The sequence below is a fragment of the Tympanuchus pallidicinctus genome, unplaced genomic scaffold, assembly GCF_026119805.1.
Source record: "Tympanuchus pallidicinctus isolate F22 unplaced genomic scaffold, pur_lepc_1.0 scaffold5, whole genome shotgun sequence".
Classification (NCBI taxonomy): domain Eukaryota; kingdom Metazoa; phylum Chordata; class Aves; order Galliformes; family Phasianidae; genus Tympanuchus; species Tympanuchus pallidicinctus.
The window spans coordinates 63,531,753-63,556,809 of record NW_026294769.1 but is presented as its reverse complement, the minus strand read 5'-3'; the positions used below and the strand labels follow the sequence as shown (position 1 = coordinate 63,556,809).

The window sequence follows — 25,057 nt, the reverse complement described above, 5'->3', positions numbered from 1 at the left end:
TCTTCACATCCCAAGATGCAGCTGACTGCAAGAGGAGGTTGCTCAGATTTAACTGCAGCACAAGGGAACTGTTGGAGCAGATCCAGAGGGCCACAAAGATGATCAGAGGGCTGGAGCACCTCCCTTGTGAGGTCAGGCTGAGAGAACTGGGGATCTTCAGCATGGAGAAGGCTCCAGAGGGACCGCATAATGGTAATGGCTTTCCAGTACCTGAAGGGCTCCTCCAGAAAAGCTGGGGAGGAACTTTTTAGAAGGACATGGAGCAACACGATGACAGGAAACAGTTAAAAAACAGAAAAGGGTGCATTTAGAGTACATATTAGGAAGAAATTATTTACTGCAAGTGTGGTTGCCCAGTAGGGTTCAGGATGCCCCGTCCCTGGAAGCACTGAAGACCAGGCTGGATGGGGCAACATGGCCTAGAGGGAGGTGTCCCTGCCTACAGCAGGGAGTTGGAACTAGATGACCTTAAAGGTCCCTTCCAACCCAAACCCTTCTGTATGATTTCCGTCTGCGAAGAGACTTCTCAGTGTTCTCTTAGCCATGCTTAAAAGCTAATTAGTGCTGCTTTGGTTTACCTCAAAGCACTCTGGATTGTGACACTACTGTTGATTTGTAAATTTTTGTTTGTTTGTTATTAAGAGGCAAACAGAAGTTTCTAACTAGCCATCCAGTGGGACTATTTTACCAGAAAGTAACAAAAAATACAAAATAATTGGTAATTTTTAACAGGAGGATACACTAGCAGAATTTCAGGAAACTGCCATCTTGCTTGATATGTGACCCCTTCAATGAAGTTTCAAATTAAACTGTGAAGAAAAGTCTCTCCACCTCATGTGAACACATCAGTGCTGTTCCATATCAGACAGCCATTCAGTTTGTTACTTTGTCAGAAGTTCTGTGCTTGTATAAATAATGACAGACATTAGAAAACAACTCCCAAGGAAGAACTGGAGAGTTTGATAAGTCTCACCCTCATCTCACCATCACCATGTCAGTTGTTTTACCCTGCTCTTCTGTAAGCACACAGCATGGTTGTGGGTAGACACTACTGCACGTTGATGACTTACATTTTGATGTGCAGAAACATGACAGCAAATATCTAAAGCTTATGCAGCAAAGTGTGTGTAGGTCAGACTAGATTCTGGGTTCCTCTTCCATAAACAAAAATTTTGAAGTTCAGAGGCATAGTGACGTTACATCCCATATCACAAAAGTTACAGCATAGCAGCCGTGCCACAGGAAATCTTAAATGTGGGAATAAAAAGTATGATACGTGCAAAATAATTTGTTTTAGTGCTGTAATTGTAGGCCAGGACAAATGAGTTTGTGTACTTTAGTCGGCTAAGAGCACGCACAGGGGCAGCAATCGCAGCTCAAATGGGGCACAGTGAGTTATTAAGCCATCATTATGAACTAGCTATAAACAAAACAAACCAACAACATAATAATGAAGTGAAAATGAGACATGGGCAGTGCTGTATTAGTTTAGTATTGGAATCATGCAAGCAAATGATCCATCAAACTGCTCATAGTTCCCTAACTGCCTTCCTGTTGATTGTTTCAGTCTGGCCTTGAGTCTACAGAATTAATTTAATTTCAGTTTAATTAACTGCTGAGTTCTACTTGCTCATGAAGTGAGGTAGCACATAAAGCCATGCTCACTGTGTATACTATAGAGAGGTAAGGGAGGAATGAGGGGAAAAAAATTCTGGTCTGAACCATTTCTAAGAATTGTTAGCAAGACTACACACGAAGTTTCACCAGAATTTCAGGCTGTAGTCCTTCTCTTAATGCACCTTTCGTGGGACCTTTCATCAAATTCCAAAAGACATGATTTTTATTTTTTTTTTTCCATCTATTACAAAACTGTGATTCAAATTCTAATTGTTTTCAGTTGCAGAACAGGAACTGTTGTCAGCTACAATATAAAATGTCAAAGGCCCACAACTGTAAACAGTTTTATTCAGTATATACAACAGCAGGTAGTAATAAATAGAACAGAGGTCTTTGTGCAAAAGGTAGAAGAAAGTGGTCCCATTATTAAAATCAGATCCAGCATTTTTTTAATTCACAGTAAAAATACACTCATTGAACAACATACAAAGCTTTATAAAAAACAAGCCAAGCTGTATTCCTCTTAATAATAAAACATAATAAATAACATATAAAACCTTTCTCATTTGATTTAAGAAATTAGATCTTTCAGTATAAAATGTTTCAAAAGATGCTACTGTGTTTGAGAACTATGACTGTATCTTTGTACTAACCAAGTTCTTCTGGTGCTTCAGTAGGTAGTTGCAGGTGTTACTCAGTATGTTTTCCCTGCAGTCAGAAGTGCTGTGTCTCTGCAGTGTCTACTTGCCAGTTTTCTCCAGAACCCATTCAATCACCTGGGGAAAAGAAATGAGAAAATTATTCCCATAACTCTTGTTCTGAAGTTGCTTTCAAGAATATCTGACAGATACAATCAATTCTTCTAAACGGGATTTTGAAGGCAATCCTCCCAAAGGAGAAAGAGACGTTAATAAGCTGAGAAGTGTTGCCCAAAAGTTGTATTTAATTCAGAGAACTCACTGTCTTTAGAAAAAGGTGTTTTGAGATCCTGTGAATGAGTGATTTCACCCCACAGTGTACATTCTTTCCATAATTCTGTAATGCAGGGTGAGGTGGTTAGCAGACAAGATGCTGCTGGCAAAGAGGTTGGAATGTCCATGCACAAACCCAGTCTCTGGTCTCCCCAGACAAAGATCAAAGGGAGAAACAGTGTGCTAGTACAATATATGTTTAAAAAGAAACACCAAACCTACTTTGTTTTTGAAACCTTGTAATCTGTAGAAAACATTTCACAAGACAACACAGCACACAGCACACAGCACACAGCACACAGCACACAGCACACAGCACACAGCACACAGCACACAGCACACAGCACACAGCACACAGCACACAGCACACAGCACACAGCACACAGCACACAGCACACAGCACACAGCACACAGCACACAGCACACAGCACACAGCACACAGCACACAGCACACAGCACACAGCACACAGCACACAGCACACAGCACACAGCACACAGCACACAGCACACAGCACACAGCACAGCCCTGGCAGAATAAAACCTGTGAGGATCTAGCAGTTGTGCTCAAGAGTTTAAGGGAGGTTTATTCATTTAGCTAACTCAGGTCAAATCCATACACCTTAACTAAGATTTTGAAAACAGTACTGTTAAAATACAAAGCTTTACCTTTTCCCCTCCATTTTTTTAAATTATGAAGCAAATTCAGCATGCTTTCTGAAACCTAAATCAAAGTTACTTTGCTCTGTGCTGCTGCTCTTAGAAGTGCTGCCTGCACACCAAGAACTCATCTGACGTCACTTTCATTTAAAGTTATTCCTAAGCTTAAAATTGTTAATTTTCTCTGCTTTTAAGACGAAATTTACTTCCTGTGATAGATCCGTGTATGGCTTCCTTAACTTCAAAAAGAAATTTTATTTCCTTGAAGATACAGAAAGAATTCCCCAACGATCCACACTTCTCCCAAATGAAGAACATTTTCATACGCATTTTTCCTCAGTCGTAATTGAAGGAAAATAAACTTTTCCACATTTTTCACTTTCACATATCAGATAGGTAGTGCTCCAGTTACAGCTACAAAAATCATGAGTGTATGCAACTTGAAATTTTGCCATGGGACTAATGACTGGGAGTTTTTGTGGGATCAGAATGCAAACAAGATCCACAGCCAAAGGAATGAATGCTTCTCATCTCCTAAAGCTGTGGACCAAACCATCCCATATTCTAGCCTGGCCTAGTTAATAGAAATGAACACACAAATCAAGCAAATGCTCTTACCTGCTTAGCATTGTTACTTGCTGTTTTTTTCATTTCATCAAGAAGTCCTCTAGAAGTTTTAAGGTCCTAAATATTAAAGCACAAAGCCAAAGATATTAGGATGCTCATATTCTTGTTATTAATGAATGATAACATTCAAAGTCCTTGTTATCTCAAGAAACCTAACCTGTGGCACGAAGCCATTCTTAAAGCAAACACATAACATTGTCTGAAGTAAAACTGAGAACATTTATTTACTTCTTGACTCCCTAGGAAAATGCTATCTACAATATCATGCTTCTGAAGCACGCGGAACAAAGTCGTACAGACCTGGGACTAACAAGACAGCTCAGAAGAACAAAATCCTAACATAACTATCTTCTGTGTCTACAGAACAGGATCATTTCTTTTGCTCTTCACTTGCAAATGGAACCATGAACCCATCTGAATTCACTCATGCATTACATGGTGCTGCCAAGTCAGCATGTTAAGTAGTTGCACACATTTGCAGTGTGTTGACAAGAATTTCCATGAACACATAAAGGAACTGGATTTTCAGTGAACTGCATAAGCTACCTATTTATCCAGTAACCTTAGAACAAGGGAGAACCTGAGTTGCCTGGTGAAGGACAAAGATTACTCAGCACGTTTACTGAAATATTTCTTTATTTGTAATCAGTGTTCTTTGTAACCTGACCAGCATGCAATCTTCATTCTGACAGAAGAAATGTGATCCGTATTCTCCAGTTTTATATGAGCAAAGGATGGCTTTCACTAATAGCTGCAATCACAGTTTGGGAAATATGCATAAAGGCAAAAACATAAAGTAGCCTTATATGGCTCACTATCAGACCAAGGCACTAGAGCACTCAGGACAGCACTAAATTGATAATAAATTTGGAGACAAAATTATCCTGAGATATCTCTAAGACAATCCCAGCAAAATGTAAAACAAACTGCAGGACAACATAGGATGCTAACATAACTCCATGTACATCTTTAAATGATTAACATCTAGTCTGTAAATGATTAGCACGTGTAAGTTAGCCTACACTATACAGGTCCATACAGCAATGTGGATATAAGGTCATTTGCATTCATCTGACACTCATTCCCAAGGGACTTGCAAAGCAAACAAGGAAGTGAAACACTACAATTTTAAAACAAAACTGCTGTAAGAAAGTTGCCTTATGGTTACTTCTCTGTCCCATAACTTTGTGTGTTTTTTTCCCCTGTGGCTTCTCACCTAGTGTCTCCCAGATTTTCTATGCTTCCATAAAGCTGAGAGCAATTCTACTTACCACAAGTATCACCTCAGATTCTGCGAACAGGAACTTTATTTATACCTTGAGAACAGCCATAGCTTACAACATCCCACACATGATCTTATATGCTAGACTTGCTGAAGTAAGATGAATTAGGAGAAACTGAATTCATGGGCATTTCTTTGCTCATTAAAATAATGAGATAGTTATGGCTGGAAGATAGCCACAGTAGTAAGGAAAAGTATATATAATAAGCACAACCCTGCCTAAGAGCCCATTGCTTTAACACATTATCTAACTCTCATAAAAGACTGCTGCTCAGTAAGGTTTGAAAACAAACAGAACTACAACCACCAAAATATATTCACCAAAGACCAAAGGTTTCACCAAAGGTTTATCCATATTCTACCCATATAAATGACACAGCATTAAGAATATTAGCACAATCAAACTGGAATACATCCATCCCAAGGTGTATTCAGGAACAGACTCATTCAACTAAGCGCAAAGAATTGTAAGCAAATGTTTCCTAGTTACCTTTAAGTAAAACTTTGATATCTCAAATAGACGTTGGCTGCATGATGGAAAGCACTTGTGATCCTCAGCAATTCCATGCTTTTGTAGAGTCTTGGCTACCACCTCCTTCAGCATCTTGGAAACAATAGAAACACACTCAAAAGTTCATCCCAATTTTTGGCATGAAAAACCGTCCAAGGAAAAATAAATCACACTTGTTCTCTTTCATTCTTCCCAACAAAGATGGAGACACAAGAGTTGTAGTACAGTGAGAAGGCTGAAAGACATCAGGAAAAATTCCTTCACAGAAGGAGCGGTAATGCACTGCCACAGGCTGCCCTGGGAGGCGGCGGAGTCACCACCTGTCCCTAGAGGTATCCAAGAAATACACAGATGTGGCACTGAAGGACATGGTTAGTGGTATGGTGGCGGTGGGTTGGCAGTTGGATGATCTTAGTGGTCTTTTCCAACCTTAAAGAACTCAAAAAAAACTCAAAGAAACAAACAAAAAAAACTACCCTGATCTTTTTTTGCTCTTGTCTCTGCCATTAATGCACTGGACAAATGCCATCAACCTACTAACCACTGAGTTAGACGTTAATTTTAAGTTTCAACTTAAAATTAATGGAATGCTTACATGTCAAAGCAACATAGGGAATCAGGGAATATTCATGTGGGACTTTGAAGACAAACAGAAAGAGAGAGTGAGTGAGTCTTTAGGTCTGAATGAGACACAATATATGCTTACTCAAGTCATCCTGACTTGCCTTTGACATTGTAATAACTACATTCAAGCAGTCCTCTCTGGTACCAAGGGATTCACTTAAATAATCATCCCCGAGCCAGAAAGCTTTGTGGGCTGTATTTTAGAAGTGGCATTCCCAATATATAAAGCCATTAATAAAACATTATTACATCAGTGTATTTAAATGTTAAATCTGTTAATGGACTTAGACAACTACTCTCTATTCCCTGGTAAGTCCATTCTTTCACAATGGCTTTCATCTTCCCAGTACAGATATTTCTTTGTTGGCTTTGGAGTTTCTATTCATTTTCTAAATTTCTTAACTCCTAACCATTGGTATTTATTGCCACCTTTTTTTTTTTACTCCTATTTGCTACTTCTCTTAAACTTAATTCCTTGAGCAAGGCTTAACATTTACACATTTTTTACTCCTCACTTTTGGGACGCTCTCCTCAGTGCCTTCAGGATTCAGTTACAGAAGTAAACAGAACCAAATTTAGTAATAAATAGAGAGAAATTCATAGTTCACATTAAAATCATAGAATCATAGAACAGCCTACGTTGAAAAGGACCACAATGATCATCTAGTTTCAGCCCCCTGCTGTGTGCAGTGTTGCCAACCAGCAGGCCAGGCTGCCCAGAGCCACATCCAGCCTGGCCTTGAATGCCTCCAGGGATGGGGCATCCACAGCCTCCTTGGGCAACCTGTTCCAGTGCCTCACCACCCTCTGTGAAAAACTTCCTCCTAATATCTAACCTAAACCTCCCCTGTCTCAGTTTAAAACCATTCCCCCTTGTCCTATCACTATCCACTCAAGTCACAAAGAAATCAATTTTTTTTTTTTTTAATTCCCAAAGTAAACAAAATAAACCCTTACCCTTGTATGTTTCTGAGATCTCGATTCCTTAACTGGCTTTGAAGTCTCAGATTCTGTTGCACTTACACAGCTTGCTGAACCAGCCCTCATGGCTGCTTTGTGGGACTGACCAGACTGCTTCAATGCCATCGAACTTAAAGAAACTGATCTTTCAGAGCGCTTCCTGGTTACCACCAGAGCATTATGACTCCCACTTCCCCCACTTGCCTGGGAGAGGAGAGAGTCTGTACTCTCTGATTTTGTTAGCCTGGACAGAAAAGAAAAAAAAAAAAAAAAAAAAAGAGAGAAAAAACTTTTTATTTTGTAATGAGTGTTCTGGTGGCTTTGTTTCTGCTATAGAGGCTGCTGTATAATTGCTAGGATCACTACACATTCTTACAAAAAGCATCAGAAAACAAGATAACTGAGAGGAGTTATCTTCTTCAATAGACTTTATAGAGAGCTGGAAGAGCTGAGCTTCTAGTCTTCAGTCTCAGGATAAAATAAAACTTCTTGAAACTACCAAATTTCTCTTGTCCCTATAGGGTTGTCACAATTGATCTACAGGAACTGAGACATGATAGTACTACTGGAACAGTGTAATGCTTGATGCTTTAATGAGGGTTAGCAATTCTAAAACTTCGATTCTATCACGTGCTAAACACAAGCACATCATTTCTAACTACTCAGTAAGCTGCAAAATCTACAGACAGCTCCAAAATCATCTTCTTGTTAAAAAGGCTCACTGTAGCACACCTGTGACCAGATTGTAAGGGGTATTAACTGGAGCGAAGGGAAAGTGACCACTACAACACAAAATGAGTTCAGTAGTGCCACATATTACTTACATCTTCAAAACAAGGACATGGTACAAGCAGAAGTCTATAAGTAACATTTTCAGAAATTATTTTAATAATGCTGACAACTTAATGAGTTTGGATTTTTGGTGGGTCATCTTGTACCAGAAGTCCTTTGGATTAGGAATTCAATTACAGAGCACAGTTCTTGGCTTTCTAAACCTATAGTTGTTTATTTGTACTGCAACAGCACTGACAGCTTTGCTTAGGACAGAAACGATCTGTTCTCTTTATAAAGGCAGCGCAGACTTTGCAAGATACAATCACAGGTCTCTTAAACAAGAAGCGCCTCTGCTGCACTGCCTAGATTAATTTAATGCTATCAATAGGAGGCCACACTTTAGAAAAACTGAACTTATAAAAGACAACTAAACAACAAACAACTGTCAAGACAGCTGCAATAAGAAACATTTCAAGATGAAAGATGCATTCCAGGAGAAATGGCTGAAATATTTCATGTCAAGATGTATTTTATTCAGTGCATTACCTTTTCTTGGGATGAAAGCAATCCAAGTCTTTTGATCTGCGTTTTAGCCTCAGTACCTCTGTTCTGAATTCACTTTGTAAAGACTCTCCATCGGGGACGCTTCCAGGCTCCGACGAGACTGCAGGAGACGGCAGGGGGCTCAGGACAGCCGGCAGAGGGCTCAAGACGACCGGCAGAGGGCAGCATTCCTTGGTGCAAGTGGTCTGAGTTTCATAGCGAATAAGACGAGCTTGAAGTTCAGCATATCCCAAGTCTCTCTCTAAAGCTCTCCTGTTATCTAGACAGTATCTACAGTTTAAATTTGAGAGAAATCTGTGATTCAGTCCCTGCTTTATTCCAAGTAGAAAAAAAGAAAAGAACAACTTACTTCTGCCTGTAATATAATCTCCAGCACTTTTTTTGTTTGGACTAATATACTGTTCTTAAAGATACCTTAAAATGGCCCCACAAATTAATACACACCTGATAGATTTATTTACATTATGTGTAAGCCAATACCCTATATTTAAGACTAACTCCAATACATAAGCATTATTATCTAATTATTTGTATGTCTTTACCTTATGCTCTAGCAAATAAGATTTCTGTGGACATTAGCAGGATGTTTTTCCTTGAAGTAATTGAAGTAAGTAATGAATTGTGATGCTGACAATGGATTTTTTCTCCTTATAGTCGGCGCTGTGTTATATTTGGATTGTCAGCCTGTACCTCACAGATGCTACCTCTATTAATGTATAGTGACACTCCAGTAAAGCAGCAAAAAGGAAAGCTCTAAAACCAAATACATGAAGAATCCGTCACACCCTAACAGATGCAGTATCTTCCAGACCTCAGACCTTGCAAGCATCCACTGAAACTTTGACACCCAGATAATAATGGGATATTACATATAAAATGATGCACTCCAGTATCATACTCCAGGAATCCCAAAATGCAATGATACTGACATAATTTTAGTCAGGTTCTGCCAGAAACCATGCAGCTGTAAAACTGCATGAATGAGGAAGACAGTGCATGGGGAGCGTTTTAAGGGCTGTATAGCACAGATCTTTCCTAATTGCACAATTTGAAAACATACCATTTAGCAAGATAAGCACCAGTATATGAGAGATTCCTATCTTTTGAAACGCTAACATGCAGAAACATCACTGCATGAGCACGAGCTGCCCCAGCCCTTCACTTTCTTCATGATTAGGAGGAACAAGAGGCTTAACTCCCATTCTGAGTTGTCTCAGCCCACTCTCCAAAGCAGGTAGTAATGTTTCCAATTCTCAGAAACTGTGGACAATTCTTTACTTTTATCTCCTCACACAGGGTTACAATGAATGGTTATATCTGATTCCTCTTCTTTTTTCAGAGTGCTTTCATATTCAGGGAGAAATTCACTTTTCTACAGAGCATTGAATCCATTTCTACAGCTGATTAAGACTTTCCACTAGAAATAAATTCATTATCTGATAAGAATAAGTTCTCTTAACTCACAAATTTCAAGGTATTTAATTTTCCTTATTCATATTCCAAGTCCCCCGAGTAATCAAATCCCCTACAAAGCTAAAAACATTTTTATCTTTAGAAGTTAAATTACCATTTAACTTGCTCTTCTTTACCTGCAATTACTTTCTCTTTGCAACACAGGATCCAAGAGCTGGCACAGGTTCACTACATTAGAAATTTGATCTAATTATAACCGCTTCTCCTGGTTTGGTTGACAAAACTCTACTTCCAAATGAAAATACAGCAGCTATGCAGGTGGAAACAAATCACAACTGCACATTACAAAACATAACTGCTCCAAAAGACCATAATGGCTGTTTATAAGAATGAATAGTGATAGGACAAGGGAGAATGGTCTTAAACTAAGGGGAGGTTTAGGTTAGATACTAGGAGGAAGTTTTTCACACAGAGGGTGGTGAGGCACTGGAACAGGTTGCCCAAGGAGGCTGTGGATGCCCCATCCCTGGAGGCATTCAAGGCCAGGCTGGATGTGGCTCTGGGCAGCCTGGTCTGGTGGTTGGTGACCTGCACATAGCAGGGGGGTTGAAACTAGATGGTCATTGTGGTCCTTTTCGATGTAGGACATTCTATGATTCTATGATCATATGCTCCCTCTGGTACTCCTGGAAGGATCTGTTCTGCTTGTACAGCAGAACAGCTCCATATTCTTCCCTTTCATGCTAGTTTCCACCACCTTACTCTACTGCTTCCCTCTTATTCCCAGCACATTCCACCCTCCCTCCTCCCCCTGTGGTCTCTACTCATCATTTTTCCTATGACATGAGGTAGTACAAGCTGTGCCTAATTTGAATCCTCACACACTCCATGCTCAGGTCAAGCAAGTCAGCAAGTGTTCCAAAGACAATGGCCAAATACTTTCCTCCTACACCTGAGAGGATTCATTTCTCCTGCCTACCTAACTGCCTCTCTATGCCTTTTGCTAATCTAAGAAAGCTAACAGGCTCATAAGTTACCACTCAGAAAAATATAACAAATATTCAGTGTAGACTTAACTAAATTGTGCGTTGATAGGAAAGTAGATAGGAAAAAACTAACAGCAGCATAATTAGTCATATGGTAATGATTTTAACTAGGAGTTTTAGAAGGAGGCAGAAATTTACATGGAGACCAACCTTGGTATCCACTTGGTACCCACTGCATTTCTGCATATATACAGTACGTTGTGTTAAAACAAAGTTTGTCCACAAAGAGGAGTTACGTTGAACCATCTACTTTAGTGCTTATGTGTGTCATTTTTCTCTTCTCATCAATGAGGGTATGCACAGTTTTCTAAAAAAATTTTAAACAGCTACATCATATGAAGCACATCCATCTGAAGCCTTGGTCAATAACAAAGTGTGGCTGTCTGGGGCTTGGTGCAGTCATGACCATATTAATACTTCTGCAGATTTTTACAAGTGACACTTGCACACTGCTGCTGTGTTCAGGTTGCTTGCATATACAGGTGGCTTTACAGTAAATCTCATACACCTTATGACTGTTAGTCTGAAAGTGCCTATAATTGAACATGGAAGTAGAAGCAACTTACAAAGCTTTCTCTGTGCTATTTGAGTGACTTGACAAGCATTAATGAGCACTCTTGCCCTTGCCAGTTCCAATTCTGAATTCAAGTTCTCAGAAACACTAATAATAAACAGCAGTAGAACACAGAAGAAAAGAAACAACCTCTACTTTGCTAAATTACCATCAAAGTAAGTGTGTTGAATTGCGTTGAATTAAACTAAGGAATAAAATAAAGATAAGAAAGCTAGAGGTGACACTTGCAAAGTTATCCCACCGAAGGGAAAGTATACAAAGCTTTCCATAATTATGTTCATGGTGCTTGAAATGTTTCTACTTACATCTTGCCTGGAAGCTGAAAATAGTTGGAGGAAAGAAGTGAGAACACTTACTCGATTCCATGATAATGGCATCCAGCTGCTTTTTCAAAAGGCAGACCTCTTAGCTTCCGAGGAGTAAGCTCAGGTGTCAAAAAGAATGCATTTTCACTAGAAGGAAAAAAGTATATGTGCACATATAACATCTATTTTAAAAAGGAGCATAGTACCAATTTTAGAAGCAGCTAGGATAAATTATACTTCCAGAAGTCTAAATAAATGCCTTGACAGTGGAAGACTAAAACAGCACATCCTGTAGTTCATTAAGCCTGTGATACACAGCATCAGTAGGAAATTTAAGTCTTCACTGAACTAAGAATTTAAGCTCAATTACTGTCTACTAAGCTATTACTAGTACACAATCTTGTAGATGTTTTTACCATTTTAGAGGTTAATGAATCCAGGCAATTATCACATTTCACAACAGGGCACCTGAGTAGTAGGAATGTAGAACACAACTCTGTACTGGAAAGAACTATTAACTCCTTTCCCACATATGTAATGAAAATATTTTATAATACAGCCAAAATCCTAAACCATTGGCACTCGTTAGCTGAGAGCTCTGGAGGACATTCAGTTTTCACTCTATCTTCCAACTTGCTTGAGTTATCTGCTCAGAACAGTTTCAAAACTCCATTAAGTATTTTACAGATGTTTTCTAAATTTACAGGGTCTGAAGAGTTGGAAGGGACCTCTGGAGATATCAGTCCAACCCTCTTGCTAAAGAAGATTCCCTGGAGTAGGTTGTAACCTTCCCTCTCACAAGTCCTTTTAATTTATTACACATAATGAAGTTCAAAAATGTATCAAGGGCAGTATCCAATGATTCCATTATAAGTACTCTTATCCCTGTTATTAAAAAGGTCTACAAATATAACAGCAGTAACTGCAAAGATATTTCTATCTAGTAGTCCTTGGATAGGCTGGCCTTAGTCTAGCAGATTGTTAAACTCTGAAAAGTACTCCATTAACTCCTTACATTTCTTGCTGCTGACATGGAAGTAGTTACTGCACTAATAACTTAACAGCAGTCGCACTAAGAATAAATTCTTGCTAAGTAGTCAAAGTAGGCAAGCTTTCTTCAAAGAGCACTTTACCAGTTAAGAATAAAGATAGGAATGCTGGGTCAGCACGTCAAGAGACACAAATAAATAGATTCAGCTACTGTCCTTTTTACATTTTAATGAGTATTCTTCCTACGTAATTCCCTTCTCACTGAATGGAAGAAATCACACTCATAAAACTGAAGTTCTATCAGAGTAACTCCTGCTATACTAGAAATATTAGTTTGGGAAATAGGAATGTATAGTGGCAGTAGTTTGCAGGACAGCTATGTCAAAGTCTAGTGGCACACTTATGCATATCAGGCACTCATTCCATTATTTAAATGGAATGCTAGAAACATCATCATCTTGGCCATTTCAGACTCCAAGAAATAAACAGCAAGGCCAGCCATAACTGTTGATCACACTGGTAGGCATGTGATGCAAGGACACACAAGTTCCAAACTCAAACCCTGATTCTATCACCTGATTTTTACTCACATTCCTGTCATCAATTCTGAGTATGGGCTGCAGTGACTTTAATATGTTTGGTACCATACCGTTTGGGAATATGCAGTGGCTGAAGATCACCAACTGGCAGCCCTTCTGGTGTGAAGTATTTTAGTAACTCCTTTGCATCAAGTGATGTCAGTGACTCTCGCTGGCTATCTTTATGTCCAAGCAGCTGTTCAGATGAATGTGCAAGCATAGAAGCTCTAGAGGAAAATAATAATAATAAACCCTCATCTAAGAAAATATTAGTTGTGAAGTTACTTTGTTCTGGTAAAAAACAAAACAACAAAAACAACCAAAACCATTGCAAGCCTGGAGTAATTAAACACAGTTTTTGTAACTCAATTAGGAAGAACAACACGAGAAGTATATTATTCAGCTCTTTTTTCCATTTCTCGTCCTCAAAGATCAAAATTTAATTCCCATTAAAAAAGAGACATACAATATGCAGCACAGGAATCATAAAGACACTATTGCATACAACTCTCCACTTCGTTTTTTATGTCCTCAATCAAATTTAGCAAAATTTTCTCTTTTCTACTGCTAAGCAACATGTTTTACACTAATTCAGGGTAAGTGTAAGATGAGCTAGTTAGAAGGAAGAACTACATGTATGTATTTGAGAAACAAAAGGCAAAGCTTAATAACAACAATAATAAATTAAGAGAAAGCAGATATCTAATGCTGAATTCCAAGTATGGGTATGGTGGGGGGAAAAAAAATAATATTTTGAATGCTTTTCTGGTATTGCTGAAGTCTGTAAGCACACTGGTACTTTAACTTCAGAACTATATTACTTTGCCCTGCCTTCTAGTCATGTTTTGTTAATAAAAATAGTAAAAAAAAATAAATAAATACTATTCTAAATACTAAGAAATAATCTCAAAACAACCTTGGAAATTGACAGTGTAACAAAAACTTAGTTTTGGTCCTAAACAAAGCTTTCTCTAAAAAATGATCAATGTATTTGAGAACAGTTCACAAAACAGCCATGAATGTATACAGTTCCTCTAGACTGATGTTTAATGTCCACTACAAAGAAAACTGTTCAATATTTAACCATTACCTCATTTTTTGTTTGATTTTTTCAAAGTTTTCCAAATTCTGAAGAACATGTCTTTCTGGCCATTCCAATGGTTTTGGCTCCATTAAATCTGATTCTGAAACAAACAAACAAACAAACAACAAAAAAAACACTAAGAAAGCAAAACAATTACAGCTTATTAATAAGAAGAAGGATGTAATTTGTCTCCAAATGCAAGGGAATTTATACAAGCAGCCACAGAAATATTTTATCTCAAGACCTCAAGATTGTTTTTTCTGTCCAGCAGCCTTTTGTCAACTACAACCCTACATATATGCACATAAACTTTACAGGACTACACGCGAACTTTATGGGACCTAACTCAACAAAACTGGACACAGAACAACCAATAACCTTTCAGTGGTCTTCAAGTACCTGAAGGGGGCCTACAGGAAAGATGGGGAGGGACTTTTTATAAGGGTTATAAGGGTAGGTAGTGACAGGATGAGAGGAAATGGTTTTAAACTGGAAGAGGGTAGATTTAGCCTAGATATCAGGAAGAAATTCTTTATTGTGAAGGTGGTGAGACACTGGAACATGTTGCCCACTGAGGTTGTGGAAACACATCAACAGAGATCTTTCTAAATAAAGATACTTACCAGAAGCCACTGTATGTGAACTAGTTTTATGGGCAGTCTTCCGTGGAACAGGTTCAGGAACATTAGTGTTCCACAGGTCCAAAAAGCATTCTCTTGTAAGTTCTAACAAGCTTTTGAGCTCATCAGTGGAAATAACTGGAGGCTGCTCAGTCACTTTCTTTCTCTCTGTTAAAAAAAAAAAAAAAAGTAAAGAAAAGAAATAAAGAACTAAGAACTAAGAAATACTGTAATTTTGGTAAATGTGTATTTCTGAGTATGTCGAAATCTGAATGCCTCAGAGATCTGGACTTGCCAGTCTTATAGAGGAAAAGCTCCAGTCCTCCCACAGGACACTCACAGCCATCACTGCCATTTGTACTGCCATTGTAGGAGTATAAGTCCTGTTTTCCCTAAGCTGGTATTATGTTAACAAGCAGTAAATTCTGCTAGGGGAAAAAAAAAAAGCAAGAAAAACAACAAAACAAAGCACAGAAAATGCTAGTTTCAGAATTCTTCTGTGGTAAATATGCTCAAAATTTCCAAGTATTGGAAGTTCAGCATTCTCTTTTCCCCAACATCTAAGTAATTATCTGACACATAATTATAGATACATCAAGGAAAGTTTCTTTACAACTTCATTTTTTTTCTTCACAAACTGGCCAGCTGCAAGCTCACCTTACAAAACTAAGGAGCTAAGGTGAGGTCACATTCAGTTCGAAAGAAAAAACTTCTTAGATACTAGTTTGAGAACTTCAAGTGCTTTCTCCATTACTTACTGAGATACTCCTTTAGAGCAGATGCCTGGAGATGTGACAGTTTCTTTTCTCTCTGTACAATTTGCTTTCCACAGAACCGCGGCAGAGACTCAATAAAGTCATCAGTAGGAAAGCCTACACAGATAAGCAGAAGCCCGTTAACAACAATCTTTCTTCTTGGGAGACACTGGGTCATTACTTCTCAAAAAGGGATAGAAGGACAACACAAACACACAAGATGTACAAATTTCAAGTTGAAGGGAAACAACTAGACTACCAAATCTGAGTGAAGAAAAAGCAAGAAATTCATTTAAGACATTAAGGGGATAACCTGGAATAGGTGACTGGCCATTAGTTCTGCCTTTCTATACAAAACCAAAATAATGATAATGCAGTTAGTATGACTGCCATTTAAAGAATCATAGAATCACCAAGGTTGGAAAAGACGTAAAAGATCATCCAGTCCAACCGTTCACCTATTCCCAATAGCTCCCACTAAACCATGTCCCTCAACACAACATCCAGCCTTTCCTTGAACACCCCCAGGCTTGGTGACTCCACCACCTCCCTGGGCAGCCCATTCCAGTGCCTGACCACCCTTTCTGAGAAGTAATACTTCCTCATGTCCAGCCTGAATCTCCCCTGCCGTAGCTTGAAGCCATTCCCCCTGGTCCTATCACTAATGACACGAGAGAAGAGGCCAACCCCCAGCTCACTACAACCTCCCTTCAGGAAGTTATAGAGAGCAATGAGGTCTCTCCTGAGCCTCCTCTTCTCCAGGCTGAACAATCCCAGCTCCTTCAGCCTCTCCTCATATGGCCTGTGTTCCAGACCCCTCACCAGCTTTGTTGCCCTCCTTTGAACACATTCCAGGGCCTCAATGTCTTTCTTGCAGTGAGGGGCCCAAAACTGGACACAGTAACAGAACACAAACAGAACATTACTTTGATACTAGGGAAGAAAAGTTTTCTCCCAACACATGGTCAAGAACTTTCTTCTGACACCTAGTAATGGGATTTTAATTAGGACAAATGGTAAGCAGTCAGTCATACCCCACACATATTTACCTAGATAAGAAGGAAATAAAAGGATGCAGGTCACCATGGTCGTTTCTTTGTTGGTTATTGAGAGCAAACAAACAAATTCACATAGATATCTTGTAGCAACAACAGGGCAACTATTCTAAGATAACTGATAAGTGGTTTTATCTGGTGAAGCAGCTGATCACCTCCTAGCTCATATGCTAACCATTCTGTGTTAATATTTACTTCTTCCAATTGAGTTTCATGAGTGTGTTCAGTCAACTTGCTTCCCTCCCTGACTTTTATTTTAAATGAGAGAAATAGGCTTATCAATAATAACCAATTGTATTTTAGACATCAACCTTTAGACCAATAATGATATATCTTAAAAGTTTTTGTATATTTGATTTGCATGCACTTTACTTTGATCTCCCCATTTGCACTGCTGCAACTACTGAAAGTTATGAGAAATGACTGACTACAACTCCAAGAAGTTGATTTACAAAATATAGTAGCTTGTGTGAATAAACTGGATCTTTTTCTTAATCACTTTAAAAAAAAGAATAGACTAATTCACCAAAGTGTATAATGTTTCTTCCCTTTAAGACAGACCAAAATGAATAAAGTGAGCACATAATGCATTAGTAGCCTGACTTATGACACAAATTAATAAATAAATAAAGCTTACTTGACTCTGTTTCTCCTACATTTGTCTTCAGTATTCTATTTACAGCAGCAAGAATGGCCATACCATTGATTTGGGTAGCAGAATGAATCAAGGTTGCTTTACATCCTCCTGAACCGTTGCCTTGTAGCAAGAAATAGTATCGGCAAGATTCTCCTTTCAGATCAATTTCTGGAACTTAAAAAATAGCAAGACATAGGATGGCTCCCTCAGGGTGTTCATGTCGTTTAAAATAAGATATAATCAAAATTCTCTCATTTGCTCTTTTTTTGTGAGAAATCTCACTAACACCTTTTTAAGAGACACAGGAACTACAGCTGATATTTATCCTTTAAAAATAAAAAATACATTGAAGAGCATGCAAAATAAATGAGCTACAGAAGGAGAGATGAGTTAGACTACGGTGTTGGCTTAAAGCTAGCACACTACCTGCATGGAACTTAGCCTGGGGCAGCTTTGTAATGCAGGCTACAAAATATATCTGGCAACTGTGACCATTAAAGTTTGTTCTTTAACAGAGCTTATTAAAAGGAAAGCCTCTCTCCAAAGACAAATTTCTACCATGAAACAATGTACTGTTGAGCAAACAGCCAATCACGTATGTAATGATTAGAAGTGCCTGTGCAATGATCAGGAACAATGAAATTATGGAATGATCAGGCACCTTTGCCTGCGCTGGTTGACAGGATGGTAAGTGTTCACTGAAAGAACAAACATCTGTAGAATACCGTATGCTCTCTTCCCAAGAAAGCACAAATGTTGAATACACATCCCCATATCAAAATATACCTGTAGCATCTTTGTTTTACTCACCAGTAATGACCTTAGGTTTCCTAGCCATATATTCCTTCCATTTCTTTGTACTCAGCTGGGCAGGAGATGGGATCACTACACTGCTTACATTGCATGCTAATGAAACTAAAGCTCCCACCTAAATAATAAAGCAAATATAATAGAAGAAATATCACTGAAACCTAATTTACATTTCATTTTTGATCTACCAGTTTGGCATCAATTCAAAGGTGCTTCAATTAAAAGGCAAGCACATTTACTTAATGTTTCTTTCCTTCACATCAATTGACTCTGAACGTCATTTGACACACAAGCAGTAAAAACTGAGCTAGTTTTTTCTCCAGTTGAGATAACTAACTACTGAATTTCTTATTTCATACATCAAATAGGCATTCCCAAGTCTTTCAGTAATCTTGCTATAAACAATTCTGTAAAGAAAGATCTAGAATGAACAGGACTCTAAGAAATAGTTGGAATCAACTACCCTGCATTAACTTGAAAACGGCATGCATTTTTCCTCCCTTCAAATTATCCTTCACAAACAAGCAGATGAAACTATTTAATAAGATATTTCTGGTACAGTGTTAGAAAAAGAACTTCTTTTTCACAGAGTATAATGAAGAACTGAGTGGCGGGTTAGAAAAAAGCTACTGAAAACCTTGGTAAAGCAGATGAAGATTAAATACACTGCTGGGTAACAGAACAGCTGCACAGTAAATAAAGAATATAACTTAGTTATTATATCTCTATCAGCATTTTCACATTACAAGTTGTTCTGACTGGCATAGCTTTAATCTTAATGCATTATAAAACTTGTTAGTCAATCTACACTGCTTTAAGCATTCAGGAAGAACATCTTTAAACTAATACTGTGGCTGTAAGTGTACGAACTATAATATCCAGGAAAAAAAAATAGGCTTGTAAATGTTTCAAGAACTCTTTTCATTCAAAATCAAAATAGAAATGCAGAATACACACTTGCAAAATGGGATACCCTACACTTCAGAAAAGCTAGATGCATTTCGTGAGCTGTATACAGAATTGTCTTTTCCTAAAAAGTAATTGAATTGTGATAATCTGGAAATATCTATTGTGATACGATTCAAAGAAACAAAATACTTTAGAAGAATGAAATTCAGCTAAAGTAAAGACAAAAACATGCAGTGGATTTACAGATTGCCAAATCCTGTACAAGTACTTTTTAAAGAGACATCTCTCCTAGAATTAAATTTTGAAGGAGCCTACTCAGAGATTATTATTATATATTGTTCACAAAAAAGAAAATATGGTGTGTCTTCACTTTCCTGCTAAACTTATGTAAAAGGAAGCCTTACCTTCCCAGAGAGAGAAGAAATCTGATCTAAAAGCAGTGCAGACATCTGTTTTTTACCCTTTCTTGCCAGGCTCCTGAACAGAACAGTTTAAGGAACCTCCTTGTCACAAAGAACTGCATTCATTTGGATTTTACATATCACGCTACTGTTGTATTTCAAGTAAGCACTGCGGAAGTCTAATAGATGATACTCCAGTACTGCAAGATACGTGAAAACTTATCATAGCAGTACAGTTAGAAATGTTAGATGATGAAATACACAAAGGACACATTTAACATAGGCAGCCATCAACAGATAATCATATATTCAAAACCTTGGCAGGCCTAAACTACGCAGCCTGTATCTTGGCAGCCGCACATCCTAAGCTACTTTAGGTAGTTTAGAACTAGTCTTGGTATCACAGACTCAGATCAACATGAATACACCTTCAAATCTCTGCAGCATATGCAACAAAGAATTCCTCTGCTACACCTTGTCACGGGTTCTGCATCTAAACAGTAAAACATAATTTATGGAAAAATGTTCTAAACTTAGAAGGACACTACATACATTAATGAGAAGGCTCGGTTTTTTTTTTAAACTCTGCACTTACACAACAACAAATACTGCATGCCAATGAACCCACACATATTTATTACATTTACACACAGAATCATAGAATGGTTTGGGTTGAAGGGTCCTTTAAGACCATCTAGCTCCTACCACCTTGCTACAGGCAGGGACAACTCCCTTCAGACCAGGTGGCCCAGAGCCCCATCCAGTCTGAGAATCAATAAGTATTTTTCTATTCTTCCTCAAATATATCCACAAGTAACCAAAATATATGTGCAAGAATGTAAACATTAGTTAGTTATTGTTAATGCATTTTAAATTTCAACATATGAAAAAATCTTGTGAAGATACACTGTGTGATTATTTCAGCATACTGGTGTGGAATGAGTCCTTGTTATTCTTCAGATGCTATATGCACACTTAACTCCCAATTGGTTTTTTTTCTGCTATAAACCATTATCATTAGCAGCTTGGAACCTTAAAGGATACAGCTCAAATTCCAGATCTGATATAAAAAAGGGGGGGAGTTCAGAGAGGTCAACCATCTGTAAAAACTCTAAAGCAGGACCATAGTAATGAAAAACCTGAAAAGAGATCAAACAGAGAATTCATAATACCATGCATAACATGATCTCACTCAGTAAAGTTTTTTCAAGTGCTCTGCTGGAGGCATTTGCCTTACAGGCACACCTGAAGAAAGCAGAAGAAATAAAAAATAGTTCACAATATCATATTAAATAGAATTAAATAAAAACAAGGAAGGTATTTAGTACTGTTTAATAAGACTCACTTCCTAGAATGCTCATCGCATGCCTCAAAAAGTTAAATTAACACAGAATTTAAAAATAAATTAAGCACTGAGACTGAGCTAAGTTTCAACTTCCACTTTGAAGTAATTTCGGTACCACACGCTTCAGAGCAAACACGAAATCTTAAGGACCTGTTTTCTGTGCAGACATGAAATGAGAAGTATTCTTCAATCTTACGCAATCCTTACTTTTGTGTTTGGTTTTCAATTCTGACTATAATTCCCTAGTTACCAATTTTTCAAGCGGGTAAATCTGACAAATTCTGCTGGCTCAAAGAAACGTCAAGAATACAACCTACCTCTGGCAAAGCATCAGAATTCATACATCGTTGGTCAGCAAAGCAAGAATTTAGATGTGAGGTGCTGAGAGGTTTTGCTGAAGTGCTCTTCATACAAAATTCTGGAAAGCTAACTTCTGATGCAAACTAAAAAGGAGACAATAATAATGTATCTCACTGAATTTTCTTTTAAAGCAGTTACTACGTGATTTCTCTCCATCATACCCATGAGTTGAGGTGATAACACTGGATTTAGGTGACCAACTACTAAACCCAAAAACATTAATCCTGAAAAAGTAAATGGATATCTTCCATCACCAATCCTTCAGTCTCTGCAGAAACATTAGATGTGCTCTTCCAATCTTCCAATGATGACTTTCATAGTCATACGGTAATGATTTGTATCTGCCCCAAATCAATCTCATTTTGAACAAGAAGTTCCCGGGCAAATATTTCAGAGGAGAGTGACTCAGTTTCTCAAATTCACATCCAAGTGCCTTCATTCTGTTCAGCTTTTTATCAAGCTAAAAAACTAAATAGTTCCCACCACCACCAAGACACTGAACCAAATATCAAAAAACATTATATTTTTGAATTATGTTTTAAAAGCCAAATTTGGCTTCAAACATAAAATGCAGTGTACTACACATGCTTTAAACGATACACATAGATGCTTAAAAAAACAATAACTGAAGCTATTTTACCTTTCTTTCCCATATGTGAATCTTTCCCCTCCAGAGCTCTTTTAAATCGATAACATCCATGACATCATCTGAAGAGACAAAGTCTGCCGATAGGTAGTCTGCAATCTTTTGCCAGCTATTTTAAGAATAAGGAAGAATTAATCTTTGTGAATTTACTGTTACATGTTAACATGAAATGTGATTAAATCCTAGCTCAGGCTCTGTAAATTAAGTGGCTCATGAACATTGCAGCAAAGAGCTTTGTCAAACTGTCAGACAACAAAGACCACTTGCAATGGCAAGCTGTAGGGTGGCTGTCAGAAGCTGGACCCAAAACAAACAGCATACCCTTTAGAGTCACTTGTTGCAATGGTGATTTGTGCAGAGTGCCATTCTCTCAGGTGTTTCAGGGCACCAATCACAGGTAAGCAGTCTTTCAACTTGGGTGCATCTCCTTCAACAGCCTGTAGTATGATATCCACCATTGCTCTTCCTGTAGAAATAGTCATACATAACTCCAAGTACCATTACTCAGTAAATTGTTTAAAGACAGAAAAGTACTGATTATCATCAACCAAGCTGATATGGCCTTAATGATCGACATTACACATTTCAGCAAGACTTAAAATACTTCTCACACAATTTAGCTCATCTTCCCCTGCTCCTCTTTGACTAACACAAACTCAAGTTAAATATTTTGCCATCCACTCACCAGTTTCCCATTTCTCCTGTCTCCCTGAATGCTGTACAGATCAGAGTTCTCTATCCCTGTCTCCAGTACAATTGCACTACGTTGATTTTCTTTCAACATCTACTTCTCATTCTTTCCTACTCCAACTCAGCCACTGCTACACTAGATTATCCTAACATAGAAGGTTGTATGCATCTCCACTTCGTAAAATTTGAACCCAACAGCTCTCATCTATGTTCCTCACAGCTTCTTGTCACACTCACAACCAGACAGCTTAATACCATCAGCTGTAAGCCTGATACATCAACACCTTCAATTTTTCTTTAATAAAAGAACTTCATATAGTTGCAAGTTAAGTTTTGTATTGCCTACTATTTCTATTTCAGTGCTCTTTCACATGGAAAAAACAGCTATATAAACTACAGCTATATATAACTACCTTAATCTCTGCTGCTTCTTTATAATCTCTCCTGTTTCTTTATAAGAAAAAGCAAATTACTTCCTAAGCTGATCTGCAAGACCAATCATAGCCTTTTTCCTTAAACCATTTGCAAGACTTGCACACGAGTTAATTCAACTAGCAAACTCAAAGACTGTTCTTTTAAGAGAGCTTACCTGGGGCAGGCAGTCTGTCAGCCAACTGATGCAGACTTTCTGCAGCTTCATCATAAACACTGAAAATGAAGAGCAACATGGTTGGAAACTAAATATAATCAATTAGAAACAAGAAATTGCAAGAAGTTACATATTACATTGAGTAGTATTCATGTCCTTAAAATTCTACATAAGCACAAAGCCTAGGCAATGAGCTATAGTTATTTCCCCTTTTACTGAGGCAGAAGTAAACTCAAAATAACCTGCAGTGAAACTGGACATAGTATTTCAGTCTGCTTTCTCACGTAACCATCAGCTGTTAGGATCCTGCTCTGCTATACTACAAAAATCATCCATACGTTAAAAAAAAAAAGCAATTAAGGCAATGCAAAAGTAGAAGTGCTTCCACTTGTAGGAGGGGATTGTTCATAGTTAACTACAGCTTTGGTAATAACTTATTGAGTTTTCTTGATTCCTTTGGGTTATTACTGTTAAATGAAAGGTCACTATACCACAGTAAAGATAATAATATGCATACTCAGCCATAGACAGTGACTCCCTACTGTTACTGTCATCTTCCTCAAAGTTCTGTATGTTTCCCAGACACTTCTCAATAGTTGTTTGGAGACAGTCTTCATTTTTCTGCATGTCAGAATTTATTTCCTCCCAGTCAGAACTGCAGAACTAATAAGGAGAACTCTGAGCATCACAGTTTCAATTTACACTAGAGACAGGTAGATTTGGGGAACTCAACATTCTAAAAAAATCACCTACTTGATAATAGCCACATATAATGTGACTCGCAAAGTACCATTTCTTTATGCCTGGAATACCAGCCACTGAACATGCTGAAAAGAGAAAATAGATATTTAAAACAATCCACTACAATCTCTTCCTATTACAATGAGGTCTTTCTATTGAAAGACCCTACATAAGTCATTCAGTGTGTCAGAGACTTAAGCTCTATTTTCCTTTGGCATCATATTTAAAGTCTAAACATATTGCAGCAAAACGAACAGTCTAAGTATTAATGTTCCTTCAATTAATAAAAACTAATAAAGTTTTTGTCCTTTTCTCCATTCTCTGCAGTACTGCCATTCATTTGCAGAAGCTGTTTCATACCTGAACCAAATCATAAACTCCGTAAAAACAGTAATTGCAGTTCACACAGTGAATTACTCCAACAAACATTACTTCCACTGAAAAAAATTGGAAAACATCACAAGAGTAATGAGAATTGTCAGCAGGACAATATCAAGCTGCCCACTGGTATGAGAAAGAAGGCCTTTTCTATTCCTTGTTACTCTAAAGGTGGACTTAAATCTGTCAAAACTTTCACAACTCTTCTCTTTCTCAGTACAGTATATCCAATCATTTGCTAACAGTGGAGCTGCTCTAGTCAAATCAGCTCTGTGTAGAAATGGAAGCAGCAAAAGCACTCCTGTCTACAGTTTTCAGCACGCTGCAAAAACTCAATTTTCTTTAGTTTTTTGCTTGTTTGACCTAGATCATTAATTTTTCTTAGGCAAATTCCTCAATATCATTTGCCTTCTATTACTGTAAATTGCTTACCTGGAAAAGTCACTGTATTTGTTTTTATAGATGAATTACATTTTTCTTTCAGGAGCTTATAAACATTTGCAACAGCTGGAAAAACAAAACAAGAAGTTACTCTTAAATCCGA

The 25,057-nt window shown here is 37.9% G+C and overlaps 1 protein-coding gene across 3 annotated transcripts in view; it reads right to left on the bottom strand.

Annotated features, from left to right (window-relative positions):
• Window positions 1–25,057, bottom strand: part of MTBP (MDM2 binding protein) — a 29,969-nt gene that overhangs the window by 4,412 nt on the left and 500 nt on the right. The window contains exons 2-22 of one of the 3 annotated variants that reach the window (XR_008211210.1): window positions 24,946–25,020; window positions 24,148–24,221; window positions 23,912–24,057; window positions 23,395–23,453; window positions 22,437–22,581; window positions 22,110–22,224; window positions 21,427–21,552; window positions 20,809–20,903; window positions 19,768–19,840; window positions 18,455–18,572; window positions 17,645–17,818; window positions 15,956–16,069; window positions 15,201–15,365; window positions 14,584–14,677; window positions 13,565–13,720; window positions 11,977–12,072; window positions 8,570–8,857; window positions 7,247–7,493; window positions 5,645–5,758; window positions 3,864–3,929; window positions 2,271–2,393 (exon numbers count right to left, since the gene is read on the bottom strand). Coding sequence is in view for 2 of the 3 variants with exons in the window: in XM_052703967.1 (XP_052559927.1) it covers window positions 2,358–2,393; window positions 3,864–3,929; window positions 5,645–5,758; window positions 7,247–7,493; window positions 8,570–8,857; window positions 11,977–12,072; window positions 13,565–13,720; window positions 14,584–14,677; window positions 15,201–15,365; window positions 15,956–16,069; window positions 17,645–17,818; window positions 18,455–18,572; window positions 19,768–19,840; window positions 20,809–20,903; window positions 21,427–21,552; window positions 22,110–22,224; window positions 22,437–22,581; window positions 23,395–23,453; window positions 23,912–24,057; window positions 24,148–24,221; window positions 24,946–25,020 (2,576 nt within the window). In the remaining variant the exon portion in view is untranslated. Of the gene's footprint in view, window positions 1–1,812; window positions 2,394–3,863; window positions 3,930–5,644; window positions 5,759–7,246; window positions 7,494–8,569; window positions 8,858–11,976; window positions 12,073–13,564; window positions 13,721–14,583; window positions 14,678–15,200; window positions 15,366–15,955; window positions 16,070–17,644; window positions 17,819–18,454; window positions 18,573–19,767; window positions 19,841–20,808; window positions 20,904–21,426; window positions 21,553–22,109; window positions 22,225–22,436; window positions 22,582–23,394; window positions 23,454–23,911; window positions 24,058–24,147; window positions 24,222–24,945; window positions 25,021–25,057 lie in introns of those variants that run through there. The other 2 variants (XM_052703968.1, XM_052703967.1) reach the window with 2 other exon arrangements.